The sequence below is a fragment of the Monodon monoceros genome, unplaced genomic scaffold (genome assembly GCF_005190385.1).
Source record: "Monodon monoceros isolate NGI ecotype Baffin Bay Population unplaced genomic scaffold, NGI_Narwhal_1 Super_Scaffold_18, whole genome shotgun sequence".
NCBI lineage: Eukaryota > Metazoa > Chordata > Mammalia > Artiodactyla > Monodontidae > Monodon > Monodon monoceros.
The window spans coordinates 32,426,848-32,447,947 of NW_021703774.1; the positions used below are offsets into that span (position 1 = coordinate 32,426,848).

At 54.9% G+C, this 21,100-nt stretch overlaps 1 protein-coding gene across 5 annotated transcripts in view; it reads left to right on the top strand.

Annotated features, from left to right (window-relative positions):
• The window catches only part of NFASC (neurofascin), a 188,030-nt gene that overhangs the window by 149,361 nt on the left and 17,569 nt on the right, over positions 1-21,100 (top strand). Inside the window, exons 22-30 of one of the 5 annotated variants that reach the window (XM_029230361.1) lie at positions 638-860; positions 2,844-2,959; positions 4,582-4,786; positions 5,961-6,083; positions 7,191-7,364; positions 9,801-9,815; positions 15,247-15,468; positions 18,962-19,078; positions 20,259-20,411. In XM_029230361.1, coding sequence (XP_029086194.1) covers positions 638-860; positions 2,844-2,959; positions 4,582-4,786; positions 5,961-6,083; positions 7,191-7,364; positions 9,801-9,815; positions 15,247-15,468; positions 18,962-19,078; positions 20,259-20,411 — 1,348 coding nt within the window. The remainder of the gene's footprint in view (positions 1-637; positions 861-2,843; positions 2,960-4,581; positions 4,787-5,960; positions 6,084-7,190; positions 7,365-9,800; positions 9,816-15,246; positions 15,469-18,961; positions 19,079-20,258; positions 20,412-21,100) is intronic. The other 4 variants (XM_029230362.1, XM_029230363.1, XM_029230364.1 and 1 more) reach the window with 4 other exon arrangements.

Consider the following 21,100-nt stretch of genomic DNA (forward strand, 5'->3'; position numbering starts at 1 on the left):
CCTTGGCAACTGGGCGGAGCCCAGACTTAAGACACCGGGACTCGTCTTGCAGGACCTTGCAAGGGTCGGTTCTTGGTCTACGGCTCTGTATTCCAGGGTCCCGGGGGACTGCTTCCTGGACCAGGCCCTTAGGGAACAAAAACAAGAGTTATGCTCACTCCCAGCTCCGGCCTTTTGGGAAGGACAGGGCAGACATGCAAGGATTAAGTAGGACTGAAATCTGGAATTTTGAGTTCATTGGCAGCAGGCATGCTGTGGCTGAACCAAACTCACCCCTTTCTGACTTTGGAGACATTATATCACTGTCCATATTTTGTTTTCTGGTTGCTCCATCACAGGAAAGAGTCCTGTCGACAATAAAGCTTTCTCTCCCTGTGCACCTGCCAGGGGGGCTGGCTGTGGAATCAGAGGGACTAGGGCTTGGGTGGAGAATCTGCACGCTGCTGGCTTCACAGGACTCCAGGCTCCGGGGGGGGGACTCAGAGTGGGGGCCATGGTCTCCCCAGCTCTGCCAGGGGGCTGGCCGCTGTTGGGCACTTTGGGGCAGGGTGCCTGGCACAGAAAGAGTGCGAGCCGTGGGTGGCCTGGGCTCCTCGCCTGCACCCTCTCCACTCCTGCCATCTCTCTCCCTGCTCAGCCGATGAACGCCACCTCCGCCTTTGGCCCCAACCTGCGCTACATCGTCAAGTGGCGGCGGAGAGAGACCCGAGAGACCTGGAACAATGTCACTGTGTGGGGCTCCCGCTATGTGGTGGGGCAGACCCCTGTCTACGTGCCCTATGAGATCCGAGTCCAGGCAGAAAATGACTTTGGGAAGGGCCCTGAACCAGACACTGTCATCGGTTACTCCGGAGAAGATTGTGAGTACCCGCCCCTGTCCCCACCCAGGACCCTGACGGCTGGGCTGCACAGGCCCCCCTCACAGACCAGGAACCTCAGGGTGGGTCGGGGGTCTTCCGAGAGCATCCCGAGAGGACAGCCAGTTCCCAGGGAAGAGAAATCCCCTACAGTGACCTAGAGCAGACAGGCCCCAGGTAATGCCGGGAGCAGAGATGGTATGATCCGAACACTAGTTAGTATTCTTGAACGTCGTCACCTAGTCCAATACTCTCACTTTATCGACATGAAAACTGAGGCCCTGCAAGGGAAACCCCTGCCAATACTGCACAATAGCAAATGTCAGGCTTGAAAATAGAACCCAGGCCTTCTGATCTACCTTACTGCCAGGGCTTGCTAGCACCACGGACCATCCGTCCCAACGGGCCATAATTAGACACCTCCACCGGAAGCAGGGCCACAGGCCAGACTCCTCCCTGGGCTCCCCAGGGGAATCCTTGAGGAAGCAAGGTCCACAGAGCCCCAGACTGGAACCCTCCAGACCAGGCACTGCAACATTCCCAGTGTCGCTCTTAGCCCTTGGAATTGAACATAAAAAGAGAAGTTCTTTGGAGGCTGTCACTGAGTAAATCAACACAATTCTGGGCATATATGTAGAAGTATGTGCCTGGCTTTCCAGATGGTGGTAGCCTCTCTGCCCCCAGCACATCAATCCTGTAGGCTTTTGAGCAAAGCAACAGGGTCGGTGACGCCCCTCCTGGTCAGGGCAGTCCATGTCCTGGTGTGTTTGGGTCTGATCCAAGAAGAAATCATGTAGGTGGATGAGGTGACCAGAGGGAAGGGAGGAGAGAGTCTTGGGGAGGAGCAGAGTCACAAGGGCCAATGCTGGGGTCAGGAGTAGGGCCAGTGGGGTTCATAACGGTGAGATGGGAGTAAGTGAGGGTTGGGCGCTTCCCTGGAAGTGATTATGCATTGGACCCACTTGGGAGATAAGTAGGCGGGATCAGCAGGCCCTCCGTCCGTCCCACGCCTCATCTGCGTGGTGGCAGACACTTCCGGACAGAAGACGGTAGGGACTACTGGAGGTAAGTATGGAAAAGGCAGCATCTAGCCATGGACTTCCCGGACCACCTCACGGCTTCCATCGCATCCGGGCACCCCTGCGGCAGATGCGTTAGAGAGGATGGGGCACAGCTGCTTTTGCAGAGTAGCGGAAACGGGGTGAGAACCAGTTACGGGGGAGGGAAGAGTGGCCCTCCCTTTGCAAGTAGTCACGGGATCAGGATCCTCTCCTGAACTTGGTTAGGGTGTCTTTAGTCTGTAGGTAACGTTTCCTGCAGGGCCCTGGCAGAAAATAAATGCCACTCAAAGGGGACTATTTCTAATGTGAGGACAGGGTTAAGAGGGACAGCAGCAAGGTACAGCAAACCAGCTGGAGCGCCAGCAACAGCAGGAAGCTGTTATACCGCTCCGGCCCTGAGGGGCTGGCGGCGGGCGAGTCACCATGGCCAGCGAGGGCTGCCCTTGTGTAGAATACACTACTGTCATCCTGCCTCCCCGCAAACAGGCAGCTAAGGGGATAGATACCGTCTTCCCTCTCCTGCCCTGGGAGCTCCTGTTGCTACCTCCTGTTGGGCAGACCCATCTGGAAGCTTGAGAACAGGGGAGCCCCGCTGACACGGTCCAGAGAGGACAAGCCTCCCGGGACCCAAAGCAGGGTGGGGAAGGGTGGCCAATGGGATGGAGGGGCAAACAGAGACTCTGTGTGACGGTTGCACATAATTGCCCTCTAAACGTGTAGGCAGAGCCCTCCACCTGTGCTGAGCCTCCCCACACTCTTTCAAGTCCAGGCTGGTGGAGGAGGCATGGCCCCTTGCCCTCAGGGAGTACCCAGTGTCCAGAGTGGGCTGGAGGTGCAGGTCAGCAGAGGACAAGTCGGAGGGGACTCCGGAGTCGGGGGCCCAGCCCCGCCTGCATAACCAGCTCTCTGTCCCAACACATTGCAGATCCCAGGGCTGCACCCACTGATGTTAAAATCCGAGTCCTGAACAGCACAGCCATCAGCCTTCAGTGGAACCGCGTCTACTCCGACACGGTCCAGGGCCAGCTCAGAGAGTACCGCGTGAGGAAGCCAGCTCCAAGCCCTGTCTAACCACCCAGCTCGCTAACCAGGGCAAGGGGGTAGCAGATGCGGGCCGTAAGATATTTGGAAGGGGTCCCTTGGGATAGCTGTTGGATCCAGAGTTGGTTCAAGAAGATGATGTCTAGGGTTAGCTGTTCAAAAATATACCCAGAAAAAAATATATACACACCCAGATGTATCCTGCACCGGGTATGCTGAGAGATTCTGCTCAGCAGAAAATCATGTGAAGGGTGTTGGGTTCGGGTTGACCATACGTAGCACATTATGCTTGTAATCCATGTGTGTGGACACACGTGTATCTTCAGAAGCAGTGTTGAGGCACCGCTGAGCTACACCCCTCCCCTCTCCTAATGGCCCCCGCTGGGCTGCTTGCCTCACCCAGTCTGATTTCATGAAGCCCCAACTAACCGGAAGAGCCACTAGAAGGGTACAAACCCTTCCCTGTTGTCACAGCCAACTCCGATTATCGAGGCCCTTGGCTTCCCCTGGCCACCTCTTCCGTCCCTGACGTCTCTCTCTTTGAAAGGGAAGGGAGAGAAAACCCAGGGTATGCAAGGCTCTCCCTGATGAATAGCTCTTTTTAAAGCTTCCTGGGGAGGCTGTAGCCCCGGGGTAACACAGGCTTAGGGGTCATCGAGAGTTGGCTGACGGACAGTTGGGGGCACACAGAGGGAGTCAGTGTCTTCTCGGGAAATGGATTTGGTAGGTAGGGGAAGGAAGGCAAGGTGATATATATGCTTAAATGAGCTCTTCCCCAACTTGCACCCTTAACCTACTTGCCTAGAGATTTTTTTGGCTAAAGCTCCCTTTGGGTCCCCCTCTTAAGTCTGGACTTCCTCCTTGCCTTGCCCTTGGAGGCCCCGGGTGATGCTCGTGTGACAGCTGACCTGGGGCTTCTCCTCCACTGCTCATCAGACCCCGTGTCTCAGACTCTCTCGACTGTACCTGTGACACTACCGCCTTGCACAGGCCGTCCCATCCCATCCGAGCTCTTGCCACCCCACAGCCCGGTCTCCCATTGGCTTGGACATGTCACTATCCTAAAGGTCTTTAAACAGTATTAAAAGGAACCATTTGACTTCAATGGATTAAATCAACCCTTTCTTATATTCAGACTTCCGGGGGTAACCTGCTGCTTTTCAACTCCTGCCCGCTGCCAATCTAAACCATACTAAATCTAACTCAAGGTGGTGCGGTCTTTGAGCACGGAAAAGAGCTTTCCGTGCCTGGACCCTTGGCTCAAATTTGTGGTTCTGGCACGGACTCCCTGAGCGACCTATTCCCAGCTTGGAAAGAAGTCTCAAGACGGAGCCGCTCAGCTGTAAGTTGGGCTGACTTGCCTGTTCCCCAGAGAGGCGACATGGCTCAGAAAATGATTGAAACCAAAAACTCTCATTTTGTTTGACATCAGTTCCCACTCACTAGTGGCTAATGTATGGGGACTGTCAGGACACCCCCAGCCCTCCGTGGGCCGGACGAGGTCGTTGGGGATTTGGAGCCTGTGGCCAGCAAAGGGAACACCGGTCACCACGAGCACCACCACTAACAACTAACCTGGCCCTGCCTGGCCGAATCCTTACCGGCCTGCCTCTGTCCTGAAGGCCTACTACTGGAGGGAGAGCAGCTTGCTGAAGAACCTGTGGGTGTCTCAGAAGAGGCAGCAAGCCGGCTTCCCCGGCGACCGCCTCCGTGGCGTGGTGTCCCGCCTCTTCCCCTACAGTAACTACAAGCTGGAGATGGCTGTGGTCAATGGGCGAGGCGATGGGCCTCGCAGTGAAACCAAGGAGTTCACCACCCCGGAAGGAGGTAGGTCCGGCCGCAGCTCCCTGGGTAGGGCAGGACGAGGGTGGCGCGGCCAGGTGGCCCTGAGCGGCTCCAGCGTGGCTCGGCCTGGACCACACAAATTGACCTCTGCCTGACCTCAAGGAGGGATGACCTGCGAGCTGAGCAGCTCCGGCCGTGCTCATGGAGCACCGTCACCAAGGCGGCCGCCCTGACGGGAGATTGTACATCAAGACGAGACTGTGCTGGCTGCTGACATGATTCCAGACGGGATGTGCACACGGACTCCCAAGGGCACTGCGGGAGCCAGGGCTGCCTGCCTACCACCTCCTGAGGGAGCTCAGGCACCTTGACCCCAAGAGGCACCTGGTTGGTTTGCCATACCCGAGGACCTTCACTCTTGTTACACCACTGTAGTCAAGAGACTGCCCCGCAGTGGGTGGCCCCGTCCTGGGAGGCAGACACCTGCCGAGGTCCCGGCGCATCTCCTGTTCCTGCCAGCCCTCTTGAACCAGCTGGGCAGTGGCTTTGCCCTCTCCTGTTTCTCCTTTCTCCCTTCTTAACTATTATTTTCCCCATTCTTCTTCTCTTCCTCCTTTGTCCTCTCCTCTGTTCCCCCCTCTTGTTTCTTTATTCCTGTGTTCCCTCCTCGTCTGGCTTTCATCACCAGCCTCTCCCCATTGCTCATGCTCTTGGCACCATCCACATGTTCCATCATGGGTTTCTCTCTCTTCACCCCTGAACCCGGCGTTCTCAGCCCAGAGGCCAGGGCCTGATGCTTGGACCCAGCGGTGAGAACCCTTGTCTGAGGATTGGGAACTGCAGCCTCTATTACCAAACGGCTAAGACTGGTTCCCTGCCTGGGAATGACTGCCCACCTTGGAGGTTTCTTTGCAGGATCAGAGCCTAACGTGTGTTGAATCCAGGATAGTTGCTAAAGGAGAACTTGACTGACTTCTTCCCCATGTAAACCGAGTCTGAGCCGTGCTTGTCCTAGATCTGGGGAAATGCCATCCCGGATGGGGCGATGGGCGCTGGCCACCTCGTAGTTCTCTGGGTTCTGGCTTAACAGTGATCCAGCACGGGGGTTGCCCAGAGGTCAATGCCTTCATACTTGTGCTTTGTTTTTTGTGTTTTCTTCATCTTGCCCGCCCCTCTTCTCTCCCCCATCTCCCCCACTCTCTCCTCCTTCCCCAAGTACCCAGTGCCCCCAGGCGTTTCCGAGTCCGGCAGCCCAACCTGGAGACAATCAACCTGGAATGGGATCATCCAGAACACCCCAATGGGATCCTGATTGGATACACTCTCAAATACGTGGCCTGTACGTTCTGCCCTTCTTTCTCTTGGATAACCTGAGAATCAGAAACCCCATTCTCAACACTTTTCCTAAGGAATCAAGGTAGAAAGCCTATGGGTACAGAGGTCATTGTGGAGGGATAGAGGGGCCAGGGAAAAAGTTTCCCGTAGGGTTAGGGGAGGCAAGTGAGACCCAATCCCTGCTCTTCTGACACACCTCCTCCTGCAGGGAGCTTCCAGTCGGCCCGGTGAGACAAAGGGGACTTCTGGTTTGATGAGGGATTCAACCCCTGCCCTCAGGAATCTTAGAGTCTCTAACACCTACAAGTCTAGGAGAGAAGTTTCCTTACCTGATGGACCTTCCATCCGATGGGCCAGATAGTACGTGCATAGGAATCCACACGACACTGACACTCGGGGACACCTTAACAAGATGCCATTTATGGTAAGGCAGCTGTATGTAGAGCTGCCATGGAATTGGGAGTGGCTCAGTCAGGAGCCTGGGTCTGGACGACCTCACCTAAAGAGTTCAGCATCACCAGGCAGGGACAGGAGTGTCATTCATTTGAAAAACTTCAAGTCTCCTAAAGTGGGTGATGATGTGCCTCAATGTGAAGCTCAAAGGACAGGTGCTGTGCTGTTGAGGATTTTAATAGCCAACTGTGTGCGTGGTCCTGAATCCACCTCTGGACCTGACCTTCCCCCTTTGAGGTATTTGACAAAGGAGGCCTTTTACAAAGGAGGCATTAACAATGAAAAGCTCTAGTGGTTTTGCCCTAGTTCTGTTTGAAAGGAAAAAAAGGAACTTCAAGTTCTGTTCTTGTTGAAAAGGCTCGAGGATTAAAGATTGAATCTTTCCGAATCAGCCGCATAACTTTGCACTGAGCCGGCGATAACGAGATCAGTGAAAAAGTGTTACCCTGGTGCGTCATCAAAGAGCTGGAAAGGAGTTCTTGCGCAGCCCTCGGCCTTTGAATCACCTCCCTCCCCTGAGTCCTTAAGATCACGGGCAGGTTCCACGGGTTCCCTTCCCAGCAGAGTCGGGAAGGCTTCGTCCTTCCAGCTGCAGATCATATAACCCATCATGGTCAATGTTGCTAAAGTTCAATTCCACTTACCTGTCTCTCCCCAGTTAATGGAACCAAAGTAGGAAAGCAGATAGCGGAAAACTTCTCTCCCAATCAGACCAAGTTCACGATGCAAAGAGCAGACCCCGTGTCGCGCTACCGCTTTTCCCTCAGTGCCAGGACGCAGGTGGGCTCTGGGGAAGCAGTCACAGAGGAGTCACCAGCACCCCCGAATGAAGGTAGGTGCACTGCGGCAGCCTCGGGGCGAATGGTCCCGGGGAATTCGGATGCCTAGAGAAACACTCACTCGGCCTCTGGCCTCCCCGGCCTCCTGGGATGGAGAGGCTGCAGGCCCTCGAGCCCTCCAGAGGAGGGAGCCACCCTGTGTGCTGAGAGGCAGGTACCGGCGATGTATCTGGAAAACACATCTTCTTACTGATGCAGTCAGACCTGGATCCCAACTTGGCCTTAACTTACTCAGCTACTTAACATCTGTGATCTTTCCTTCTGGTGGGGGAATAGGGAAGAGAGTGTGAATCGTAGCTGAGTTGAGGGGATGAGAGAAAGCATACTGGAAGTAAATGTGCTCACGAAAATCCAAAGAGCAGGGAAGATGCTCGCCTAGTGAGGGAGGCAGCAGTACAATGGAGACCGCCCCGTGAGGGATCTGGGGATGCCCCTTCTTCTCTCCAGGATGCGTGGCGCCGGGAAGAGAGGGGAACAGCTGTGACTGAAGCTAATTGCCGGGATCATGAGTAGAGCGGGAGGTGTAGTCCCTCCTTGCCGCCTGAATTGAGGGAGTTGTCAGGCTGAGGAGAGGAAAGGGGGTTTGGAAACAGCCATTTGCCAGACCAGCTCCACAGAGAGCACGTGAGTTCCTCTCCTGGGTTCTGGCATCTAGCAGCGTCGCACCCCGCCCCAGAGCTGCGCCTGCCTGAGAAGTCCACTAGAGGGGGCTCCAGGCCCATCTGCACACGTTCTGGCTTCCAGGAACCTCTCGGGCGGACGAGCCACTAGAAGCCTCGATATTGGCAGATCCCCTATGACAGCGGGTGGAGGCTCTGCCTCTCCAGAGGTACCATGGTCTCTTCAAAGGCCATTTCTTGAGCACCCACAACATGAGGTGCCAGACGCTGTACCCAAAACAAGGGATGTAAAGCTAATAAGCTCACACAGTCTAGAAGGAGGGACATCCACAGGAATATCTAATTGTAATTCACCATGAGCTGTGTATGTCTAGATGGCAGAAGTGCAGTGGCTGTGCAGGGGAGGGGGGTTGATTCTACAAGGGAAGACTTCAAAGAAGGGGTGATGTGATTAGGAATCCTTGAAGCTGACAACAGGTTATCCTGTCTAGTGCTTTCCCCAGAAGGCTGAGGTCCGGTGGCCTGACCCTGGCCTGATTGGACCTCCTGAGCACCGGTACCCACAACCCAGGAGAGGAGCAGTGCTTCCAGGCCCTGCTGCCTCTGCTGCCTTACCCCAGGCTCCCAGTGCAGCTTCATAAGCAGCCCTGCATCCCTCCCCAGGCCCCACTTCCCTGGCCAGTAGGCCAGCACTGAAGCAGAGAGGAGAGGGGGCAGGCAGAATGTAGAGAAAGGCTGACAGTGCTTTGTCTCTACCTCTCTGCTCTTGTAAACCAGGAGTGAGCTACACAAGAAGCTCCCCTCCTAGTGTACCCTTCCAGTCTCCTGGGAACTTGGGCAATTTATTAGGGCTGGGGGACTTTGGGTAAGTGGTTAATATATGCCTATTACCAAAGGCCAGGCCAGGGATGATGCACTTTCTTGATTACTTAATTCTATAAGGAGATACATAAAGAGAGCCTCTTCTCCCTCCCCATCTCCCCCCCCCCCATTACAGAACATCAGATGAACAAAGCCCCGTTGCCTGGCCCCAGTGACCACCCCAGGGAAGGATCTTCAGCTCCAGGGGACAGGAGAACAAAGAGAGACTCTCTTCTCAACCTAGGGGTTTGCGGCAAGTTCAGGAATTCCTTTTAGGGCTCTCAGTCCCCAGTTGAGTTTCTTACTTCATACAATACAACGGGGCAGCAGGACAGTGGCTCCGGGCTCCAGTCCATCACATGCCCCAGCCTTCCGAGGCTGAGCTGGTGTGGGGAGCGTTCAGCCAAATGTGCTCCCTCTCACCCACCCCCCCAACCCCAGCACTATTCAACGCGTGCCCCTGGGGATGAAGGAACCATCCTTTTGACCGGCGTTGATGTCCTCCTAAACCACCTGTACTTTATGCCTTCAATTCCCGGCGTCACTGAGCGTTACCCAGACTCCTTCACCCCAGCCCAGCTAGGAAAGGACACACCCTTTGAGAAAGACCTGGGAACATAGCACTCGAGGTAGACTGTTTCTGCTGCCACCTCTTAGATGCCCTTGAGTAGAGGCAGAAGCGAGTATATTAGAAAGGGTTCCAAGACCCAGGAAAGTTTTCCGTAGGAACGTGCCAGACCCCAGTGGAGTTGAACATGATCCCCGAACACCAGGTGGCATTCTCAGGGCCGTGACCAGCACTTGGCCACACCGTCTGGGTCAGATTAGAGCCAGAACCTTCTCTGTCCTGTGATTGCTTGTCTTGTGGTTTCACCTGTGCTGTTTTCTCTTCCCTCTCGTTCTTTCGCCCTCTCCCTCTCTGGCTATCTTGGGCGCTGTGTTCTGAAGCTGCTCCAACCGCAGGTACCGTACCAGCAGCGGAGGTAATGGGCATGGCATGGGGCAATTCAGGTGGAGTCCAGCCCAGCCAGAGCGGAGAAGGAGGGAGAGGCTTGGGGTGAAAGCATGCTCCGGACTCACCCTTTCAGTGGTTGGGAAGCCAGACTCTCCAGGAGGATGTATGTGGAGGATGGGACCAGAGGAGATCAAACACATCCTCCTCCCTTCGCTAGAGAAGGAGGTTGGCTGAGAAGGGGCCCCACATGCATAGGCTGCAGACCTGTTCTCTGGAGCTGCAGCTTTCTCTGAAGCTGAGTGATTACTTCCCCTGAGCCACCTGGGGCCTTGCCCAGGCTTGACATCTCAGAGCACAGAGAAAGGGTCCACAGCCTTTGGGTGGCCAGCTGCGCCCTAGAAGGAGTGGGGGCAGCTGGCTCCTGTCTCCTGGTCAGGCTGCCATCCCCTGAAAGGGTGGCCTGTGGGTGAGCACGCCGTGCATGCTGGCCTTGCATGCTGCATGGGGCCTGGCACCAGCTCTGCCACCCACCATGGCTTCTAGTCAGTGAGAACGAGTCTGCATGTCCCAGGATGGGGCCGGGTGCCCCAGGACCTGGAGTCTCAGTGGACACCATGCACTGATGGCCCACTCACCCCTCAGAAACCCAGCTTCTCAGAGTCTTGGGTGTTAAGAACAGTCTCCACTCTTGGGGTCTGGGAGGTGGACGCACAGTGAGGAGTTGGGCAGGCAAGTCTGGAGCAGGAGATGACCTGCTAGCCAAGGTCCTTGTCTCAAGTCCTCATGTTGTGGGTTTGAGGAACATCACCACCGAAGGCCGGTCCTCAAGCTGGAGGAACTAGGCAGGGGCCTCAGGGTGCCTTCCGCTGCCCTCCTTTGAGGCAGAACCAAGGCTATAGGGCAAGGGTTTGCCAGAGCCTTTCAGGCTCTAGGCAGCAGGGAGAGCCGAGAGCCAGGTGAGGAACTGGAGGGTTGGCTTAGGCAGAGGACGCCACCTTACCCAGCTTGGTTCCCCTCCACCTTCTCTCATTTACCGCCCCCTGCCCCGCTATTTTAGGCTGATTCTGTTTCTGTTGCGCACCCTGCTTCCTTTGTTTGCGTTTGCTCCGCCAGTCGGATCTGGGTGGTGTGCTGCCATCATCCTTCCCACCCCCAGTCCTCTCCACCTCCCCCGCCCCCAAATAACCCAGGCCTGCAGGGGCCAGTGCCTCCCCACCTCTGCTGGGATGTGAGGCAGAGAGGTGTCCTGGGCCTGGAGACCGGGAGAAAGCCATCCTTGCAGTCTGGGAGTGGCCCTAACTTTCTGATTCAAGTTTGCATAAGGGTTTCCCCTGGGACTATTATAGCAGGTGCTCAGGGCAGCCGAAGCGACTTAGTGGAGATAGAAGGGGAGATGCAGGGAGGGTACCATGTGAATCACCTAGACGCTCTTTGGTCAAGCGGCTTGCAGTCCACCTTCCCCATTCTGGTACCCAGGACCCAAAGCAAGTGGATCCGGTCGCGGGGAGTATGCTTTGCTCAGTGGGCATCCGTGCCAGTCTGCTGCCCCTCTCATGTGTGGCCGGTGTGAGGGGGATGCATGTCATTCCAAACACCCCACTTCCTACTTCTCGTTTAGGAAAGATCCAAGCTCACCCTGGTGTGCAGAGGCTGCCAGGGCCTCTGTCCATCGGTCAGATGTGTTTCCTAGGCTCCAGCTTCCGTGTGACATGGTGGTAGAGGCACAACGCACATCTTGGTAAATGAGCTGTGCTGGGAACATCAGCCGTTCCCAGCCTCAGATGCAGAAGAGCCTCCTGCACAGTCTGCGGGTGCGAGGTGATGGCGCTCAGGTTCTCTACGGGTGACGCGGGCCTGGAGTCCAGCCCGCTGCTCCCTTCCCTCTCATCTTCTCCAAACGTGGGCATTCTCCCCCCCCAGACTGATCTGTTCCTATCTCACCCGGTAAAGATAATCCCTCTCATGCACCCCATCTGCAGTCTCTTAGGGTTGCTGCCCATCTGTCCTGGCCATCTGTGATTTGGCCAGGGTAATCCGTGCACCAGGTGGACATGTTTGGACTGAACCCTCCACCTTGGAATGTCTGGAAACTGCTGTCCTTGTCTTTGACTCGGCTCAGATCTGCCAGTGTTTGGTGGGCAGCTCCAGGGCAGGCTCTGGGCAACGAAAAATGAATAAGAGACATGTTGTCTTAATTTTCTCCATCTCCTGCGTGGTGTCGCCCAAAACTCTGGTGGAAAACCCTGGGCCATAGCTGGGGTGCCTTCCAGTGTGCATTAGGTAAGCCATTAGGTTGACACTGCCTTCAGGTAGGGGTCCTGTGCTTCCAGCTCCGGGCCCACTGTGGCTCCCCATTACTCTCGGTCTCCGGGCTGGTGGTCTCCACTGGGCAGTGACCAGGGTGGTTCTCCAGCCCATAGTTCCTGCTGTGGCTGAAGATGACACCCTAGCCCAGCAACGAGTCTGTCCAGCCTGTGGGCCACTCTGACTGTAAGCCCCGCTTCTGGTCCTTATTCCCCGTTTATCTGCTACCCCCACCCCGCCCCAGGGGTTGAAATCATCTGAATCCCCTTAGACCTGAGCGCTGGACAGTTTCCCATGGAAAACCTGCCCTCCCCTCCCACCTATAACAACTCACTCACCTGACCCTTCTGTCCCTTCCCTCAGAGCCTTGCCTTCTTACCTCTGACCTCCCAGTCTCTCTGGCCCTGTCCAACCCTGGGACAATAGACACAGCTAATGAGTAGGCCAGAGAGGATGCTGATTTACCAGCTGGGACCTCAGCCAGCCCAGAAGGTGTCTTCTCCACTGTGCCTCCAGTGCCGGGGACCCTCTGGGAGGACGCCTGGGAAGTGCCTCCTTTCCTCCCACCCCCTTCTGGTCCCGTCTCGCTAATACCTGATTGTTGCTGCTGAGCTGAAGGATAAGCATCTAGGTAGCCATCATCAAAGAAAACCCTTCCTCCTGTCACACTTGGCAGAGGGAGGGGGGAGAGTGTGGGAGCACCCTCAGTCATCGCTCATTCTTGTCTCTGCCCGGCAGGGCCCAGGAAGAAACTCGCTCTAGCCTAGCCTCTCTCAGCATCTCTGTTTCTAGGGCTGCTCGCTGGAGCGCCCGAGGAAGCGTGTGGGCCTGGCTGTAGGCCCTGTGTGAGCATGAGTGCGTGTACCTGTTTGTATGAGGACCAGGGCCCACGTGAGAGTGTGAATAGCTTCCGGGGGCTGGGAAATGCAGCACCGCTGTGCACATAAGAAGGGAAGCCCACGTCTCTGCACTGCACAGGGTGGGATGATTTAACTTTAAAGGCATTTTCAGTTTTTTGATGACGCCTTTTAAATAGTCATAGCAAAGGGGAACCTTGTGAACATTGCAGTTGCCAGAAATTATTCGAAAGTACACTATTGATAAGGAACCAGAGCAGAGCAGTCCTATCCAGATGGACGAAATAGCTTCTCAGGGTTCCTTCCGGCAGCTCAGAACAGCAGGAAAAGCCCATGTGTGTTCCGTGGCCACGGGAGCTGCCAGGCATCAGGCCTGAGAGGGAGCTCACCTTTGCCTTGAGATCTCTCAGGCCCTTATACGTGTGTGTGTGTGTGTGTGTGTGTCTGTGTGTCTGTGTGTGTGTGTGTCTTGGTGGGTGGGATAGGCGAATTCCCGCAGGCTGAGCTCTTACAGCACTGAGCTTGCATTCCAGGCCTGGAGCCACCTTGGACTGAAATACATCCTTGAATACTGACTGTGAGAGGGAGGGCTTTTCCCACCGCATGTTCCCCTCCCCCCACCCCTTCCTGATGTCTGCGAGTTGACTGGGGTTTGGGGAATATAGCGCAGTCTGCCTTCACCTTGCCCAGGAATCTCTGGAATGCATGGGGCAGAGTCAGCTACCCAGTGTGACTTCTGTGGTCAGCACCCTCAGGCCCAATAATGCCTCTGATCTTACAAATAGGGAAGCGACTGGGATCCCGGGAACAGTCCCTCCTTCTCTATGGAGGACTTGTAATATTGGAGTCCCCGGGGGGGAATGAAAGGGCTTTTGTTGGTCAGGCTCTTGTTGAGAAGACTTAGGATCTCTTGATTCTTTCTTGAGAAAGCCTTTCTGGCAATTTTCTCTCTGGTTCCCTCGCTGCCCTGGCTCCCTTCTGGAGAGCGGGGATAGTATTTCCTGATCTTCTGCAGATTTGAGATAAGGTAGGAGGTCACTCTTCCTTGAAAGTTAGAGTTACCTACTTCTGTCTTAACATCACTGCCTTCTGCCCTGTCAGCAGTGACACTAGAAAGTAAACTGTGGTCAGATCACAGGAGATAGTGGGCAAGGAGGAGAGGCAGCTCTGTCTCTCTCTGATTTGCCCATCATTCTTCTCATACCCTAAGCTTTAGCAATACTGGAACTAAAGAGTAATAGGCCAGCCCTTTGTTAGTGTCCACAACCCTTCTGTAGAAGGAAAGACGGTCTATGGAAATGTTGTCATGATAGACTTAGCCCCTTAGGGCTGACCGACGGCAAAGGGTAGCTTTGGATGGGAGATGAGGAAGTAAGAGGTAGTGCAGATTTGAACTTCTCTGAAGATTTATGCTCTTTTGCATTTATGCTCTTTGGGGGATTTCTACATCTACTGTGGGCTGGGAAGATGGTGCTACTGAGCGCAGGCCACACTGTGAGTCCATCAGTGCCCTTTTCCCACAATCTAATCAAAGGGAAAGGGCTTCCGGTGCCCAGACCCCAGATGCCCTAGAGAGAAAGGCAGTTACTACAAGTCAGGGTGGATTGGGGTAACCTGGGACCGTCGCTGGACAGAGAAGAAGGGAGGAGAGGCCAGAGAATGAACAAGAGCTGAGAGCCTGGGGAGGGGCTGGCAGTGGAGGTAGGAAAGACGAACCAAGGTGCAAGTCTTGCCCACAGAGTGGGGATCGTTCTCTCTCTCTGTCACTGGGTTTGGGTGGTGGTAGAACTCAAGCAGGCAGGAGAGGGGGTGATTTTGGCGTGAATGGGTGGGAATGGCAGGCTTCCCGGTGCTCCTGCAGGACAGGGCCCCGCAACCTGCCCACCTCCGAGGCTGGGGCTCCAGGCCTGGACCCAAGTGGTGCTGCTTGGCCTGTGCTGGGTGGTGCTTGACCTGGGACTCCATGTCATCCCTGGGGTCTGAGTGATTTGGTGTGTGTCCCGTCTTCATCACCGCCCTTGGCTGTGTGCATGCTGGTGCTTTGAGCCACACAGACCATGAGAAGAAAATGAAACACACAGGCTTCATTCTCTTTCCTTGCCATGGTCCTGTTCTCTTTCATGGCGACCCGTCTGACCCAGTCCATCCTGCTCGGGGAGGCTTCTGGTCCCTAAGCTCCATCTCTTCTGCGGGCTGCCTGCCTTGCACGTGGGGCCGTGTGTCCAGGCTGGGGACGGCCACACCGACCAGACTTGGCTGTTTTACATTTCCCCCTTAGCTCCTCCCACGTCGCCCCCGACCACGGTGGGTGTGACGGGCACGGTGGGCAGTACTGATGCCACTGCTGCCACCACCGAAGCCACAACAGTCCCCACCATCCCAACTGTCGCACCCTCCACCGTCGCCACCACCACCGTCGCCACAACTACTACAACCACTGCCGCCGCCACCACCACGGAGAGTCCTCCCACCACCACCAGGACTGAGATTCAAGAATCCGGTACTGCCCGTCATCCGTGCTCCTGTCCCTCCAACCACAGGCTTCCTCAGATGGGGGGGGGCGGGTCTGAGATGGTGCTGGTCAACACCTCCCTTTGTTTCTGCTTTGAAAGCACAAGAGACTAGATTCTCTGTCTGGTGGCCTAGAGGTACAGAGCACCCGCCCCTATGGTGGCCTCCACTGCTCAGAGCCCCTGTCCTAACCTCGGATCCCTGTTCTTTAACAGAGGGCCCCCAGGCCCCAGACTGTAGGGCTGCCTCCAACCACATGCTGAGGGATCAGCTTAGGGCTGAGCACTCCAGAAGGCGGAGAGTGGGGAAGGAAAGGGCCTGACACTGGCCAACCAGCCTGAGAAGGCTTCCTGTCTCCGCCATGATGCCCCAGCCTTGCAGCAGAGGGCTGAGGAGTGGGGAGTGGCCAGCCATGCCAGGTTCTGTCCCCAGAACCGTGCGCCTCCCTTGCACCTCTCCCCGAAAGGCGCACTTATAGACTTTTCTAGTCAGAGCTTGCAGGAAATGACATTACCAAGGAGTCCTGTAATGCCAGAGAGTGCTCTGTGGCTCTCCCCACTCATATTCCCCACACCCCCAGATATACACATGGAGGGGAAATCGCAGCCTTTCTAGGGGCCCGTGGTAAGAGTCGATCCCGGGGCTGGCCTGCTGAGCCCAGAGAGTGTGCTGTTCCTGCATCATGCAGCCAGGCCAGGAAGCTCTGTTCTTCCAGCATGAGGAGACCCCCTCGGGAATCCAGCAGTACTTCTAAGAACTGACGTCAAACACTCTTATTACCACGGAGGGGAGGGCCTCTAGCTTGTGGAGCCACAGGCCAGCTGTAAAGCACGATGCAGCCGGCAGGGCTGGCAGGAAGCACCCGGAACCCTCTTCCAGCAGCTGTAGAACTGTAGGCCCCCTCTGTTTCCTGGGCAAGCCCCTTCGCCTTCCGAGGCCTCGCTGTCACCCATCCCACCCCTCTTCTCTCAGCACTTGAATGAGGATAGAAGCTTAATGCATGTGTGAGTATCTTCTTCAATCCAATTACATGGAGTTGTGTGAGCCGTAAGGGGAGACACGTGATACGTAGCTGACATTATGCTCCTCAGACCTTGAAAACACTGATTTGCCTTAAAGCTGCAATAACGAGAATTTAAACAGCGTGCTCTGTAGGGAAGAGTTGGCTGAGAGAAACCTGCTAGGCTGTGAGAAGCTGCCATTGGCAGTTTGGTGACGGGTGTTCTTTGGGTCCACAGTGAGGCTTCTTTTGCATTCAGGTGGGCCTCCGTGCCCCACTTTAATGCTCCGAGTTCACAGAAGAGATGTACCAAGGATGAAGACAGGGAGTGGGTCTTGCCCGTTCTGGAAGGATTGGCCTCGCTGTCACAGAGGAGTAGCCTATGGACTCTCACATCCCAACTGCTAACTGAGCCTGAGATGCTGCGGGGGCCCGGCCACACTCTGACCTTATCCTTAGAGCTCGGGGGCTCCCCTCAACATTCTCATCTCCCTCAACGCAGCAGAGTGGCTCTGTTGTCCAGGATTTTCAAAATGAAAGTTCATCTTTATCGCGTCTTACAACTTAGGACAAAATGTTTCCTAAGTTGACTCTTTTGGGTGGTGAAATGGGACTTTTTCTTTGTCCTTAACTTGTCTTTTTCAGATTTCAAGGGATACGCCTTAAGTCTCACATCCCAGGAGCTGACAGGACAATCCCTGTTTCCCCTCACTTCTTCCTCTTGTTTTTATAGTAATTGATAGCTCTCCTTCTCGGAGCCTTTCTTTGAGCTTTTCTGTTCTTTAGTGATCGTCATCTTGGTCTCTCTAGATGCCAGTGCCTTCTTCCAGCTCCCACCTCTAAATCATTTTGGTTTCCCATTGCTTGACCGTATCTAATAATGCCCCAATCTCCATTACCTTTAAGACGGTCAGATTTAGGCCAGGGTTGTATTGGTGGTCAGACTGTCTAAACCCAAATTCTTTGGCTATTTCCAGGGCCCAGGGCTGAGGAGGAAAAATCTCAAGTTCCCAAATCATAACTGATCATAATTCATTCCCACTAGAAAGAGCCATGAGATTCTAAGGAGCTGGGATTTGGGCTGAGTTAAAGCAGCCAATACAGCGGAAACCTTTGGCAGATCAGTAAAGAAGGCTGCCTTCTGCCCTCCCCACGGAGAATGCCTCGTGCCATCAATGGAATCTCTTTCTAAAATGAATCATATTCACCTGGGGCGACTGACAACTGACAAGGTTGTAGTAGAGAAGGTGCTTCTTTGAAGTGGAGACCAGGAGATCTTTTATCACTTCCCCAGCCCTGCAGACTCAGTCACATGTCAAATAGATAATGAATAAATGCATCACCAAGGTACTCTATTCATTTATTTTTGACAGGTGAGTCGGTGACAGTGCCCCCTTGCATGCTAATAAACTATAGAGGAGCCACACTTGTAAAGTCTTTGAAATATAAGGCTTCATGCTAGTATTCCACTATTAAATCTTTGCTGGGAAATGGGGTAATCAGACCGCTGGGATGCTTGAAAAATGATTACGTTTGAAGATTAGTGCCATTCTCCTGTCCACAGGCTGTAGTTTCAGACAGGGTGATGGCTTTGATAAAGTAGCTCCCAGCTCATAGGAACTAGATAATTAATGTCTTCTGTGTTACGTAGAGATCAGGCCTCAAAGATACAGTGCTGAGAAGGCAACAGAGCAGGAGTCTTCTGGTGTCTGGACCACTGAACGTTGGGTGTCAAGAAGGAGTTATCTTCTCTGCTCCCCTCTAGCCCATGAAAGGGAGAGGAAGGATTCGTACTGTCTCTGCTTGGGGCCCTGGGGTTTTAGGCCCCAAGTCCCCTTAGAGAATCTGAGGCCATTTTTCAATAATTCAGCATCTTGTTGACCAAGAATGACCCCAGGGGCTCCTCAGACCAGAGTCACCCTTGTAGGTTGCCATTCTCCACCTCCAGTTTCAGGATCCCATTAAGGCTTTCCCCTGTTTGGTCCTGTCCTTTCTGCAAATCTCAACATGACTCTCGAGTGGCTTTTCAAGATACCCTCTCTCCTTCCTGTAGAATGTCTATAGTTGAGGGGAAAGAGGCTGGCACACCTCTCCTGCCCCGTCTGCATCCTAGTTAATGGGGCTTTTCACTGGCCCCTTTGGCTGCGCTGTTCACATCCACGACAAGGGACCTAAAAAGGGAATAAACGCAGGTTAGAGCCTCCAACGGCCTGGATCAAACCCACTCTCATTCCTACTCCCACCTATGTGGACACATAGTTTCCGGCTCTCCCTCACATACGGGTCCTCCTGACTGTACTTGCTCATACCTAGCCTGGCTACCAAGGCTGCAGCTTGGAGCTCTGTCGGGCCCTGTGCACAGCCACTTCCTACTCTCCCCTTTCCTAGCTGCCCGCGTGTGTGTGTGTGTGTGTGTGTGTGTGTGTGTCCACAGTGCTGCCTCCCTCCTCACCACTAACTCCTCTTCTAACCCCCCTACCAGCCCCCGATGAGCAATCCATCTGGAACGTCACAGTGCTCCCCAACAGTAAATGGGCCAACATCACCTGGAAGCACAATTTCGGGCCCGGAACTGACTTTGTGGTTGAGTACATCGACAGTAAGCATTCTGTGCGGGTGGCGGAGATGCCATTAAAAAGATCCCATGCGCTCCCCCAGGCTCAGGGCGGCCTTCCAGCCGTTTCGTTGTGGCTTAATGAAGTCGACATGTGCTCAGGTGGCAGCGAGGTAGGAAGAGCAGACTCGAGGAGGAGGAAGGGGTTTCTGCGGCCGTTAGTGAAGGTCCAGGGGTGCCTTGCGGTGGGGGCGGCCTGGGTGAGGGGCCCTTCGTCCATTTCCTGCCCAGGATGACGGTTCTGGTGGCCCCCAGATGAGCCAGATCTCACCTTTGCTTGGATCTCCTTAATTCAGGATCCAGATTCTCAGCTGTCTCCCCTAGACAGGCTGGGCCAGTCCAGACTTGGGGGTCAACTGTGCTTTACTCACAGAGGGACACTAGCTGCTCACAGGTCAGAGACACCGTCCAGGGTCACGCGACTCAGCTGGTGGCTTGAGCTGAGCTGTTCATTCTTCACTGGACCTGGGGAGCAAGCGTCGAGATTTGTGAGGCTGTAAAGTGTGGTCAGGCTATCTGCCTTCTCTGAGTGAAGGCCCCTGTTCCTGAGGGCTCAGACCCACCATGCTGGCCTATTTGGCTTGTGCTGGAAATACACCCAAAGCTCTCTGAGGGAGAACAAAGCCAACTCTTAGTTCTCTGCGGTTGGAGAGATATTCACATCCACAGAATACAGAATTCCTAGTTTGGTCCGCACTTTTTCAGACACCCAGGCACTCGCTTCTCCTGATGTGTGAATTCACCACGCAGCGAGAAATGAGAGGGGAAACCAGGAGTGAGAGCTGAGAAGCAGAGGCCGTCTCACCTCCGGTTACCGTGAGGGATGCTGACTGGCTCTCTGACCCTCTCCAGGGTAACGGAGCGCTGGCTGACACCCTGAGAGCTTAAGGAAGCAGGTCATGATGTGCTAAGTGCTTAAGACTGGGGTGAGGACAGAAAACTTTAGGAGAGGGAACAGTGTCCTAGGCTGCAGGGCCATTGTGTAGGAGAGTCAGCATGTGAGAAAGCTGGTGGAGCTGCCCGGTGACCTCCAGGTCTGCAAGACAGCCTGGCCCCTTCCCCCACCCTCCATGCTTCTACCTTTGACAGGTGCCCAGGAGCCTAAGCACTGCCTCTCCAGCTCATCATGCCCAGCCTTAGGCTGACTGAGGTTTCTGTTCCCCAGGCAACCATACGAAAAAAACTGTCCCTGTTAAGGCCCAGGCCCAGCCCATACAGCTGACAGACCTCTATCCCGGTATGACATACACGTTGCGAGTTTATTCCCGGGACAACGAGGGCATCAGCAGTACCGTCATCACCTTTATGACCAGTACAGGTGAGAGGGGATCTGGCCTGACCTGGCCGCCCCTGCAAGCATGGGGCATGTCGTTCTCATTGTCGGCTTCCTGCTTGTCTCTTCTCCTCGGAAAGAAGACTCGTCCTCCCATTTCCTCACCTTGCATGGCGTGGCTCGGCTCTTCTTATGTCAGTCTGCAGCTCCCCGGAAGACAAAACGAGCCAAAAGTGCATGCCAGTAGATAGGAAACCATGCTTCTGACCCTGTGGGGATGAGTGGGATGTCGGGGGGAACGGAGGCGTTGTAGAATGAGGGCAGGGGAGACCACCTGGCCTCCACTGTGCTTGAGCCACCCCAGGGCTTGGTGTATATGCAGACATGGTCCCCGTGTGTGGGTCTGGGGGCAGTGTGTCCCGGAGGCACAGGGGCTTGCTTCTCGCACGTGGGGTTAGGGGATAGGCCATCCAAGGGTCTTGACCCCAAAATCCTCCCAGGAACCAAACCAAGGATCAGCATGTATGTCACTGCCTTGCCACTGTCACCTGTTGTTTAAAAATCCGAAAGTGTGTTACACAAGTTGTTTTGGTTTAATTTTGCCCCAAGTTTGTCGTGGCTTAAATGTAGTTGACCTTTGGTCGTACTGGGGAGGGGAAGAAGCTTTCTAATCCTGAAAGAGCTCTGGATCTATCAGGGCTGTGGATAGAGAAGCTTCTTCACTTGTACCAACT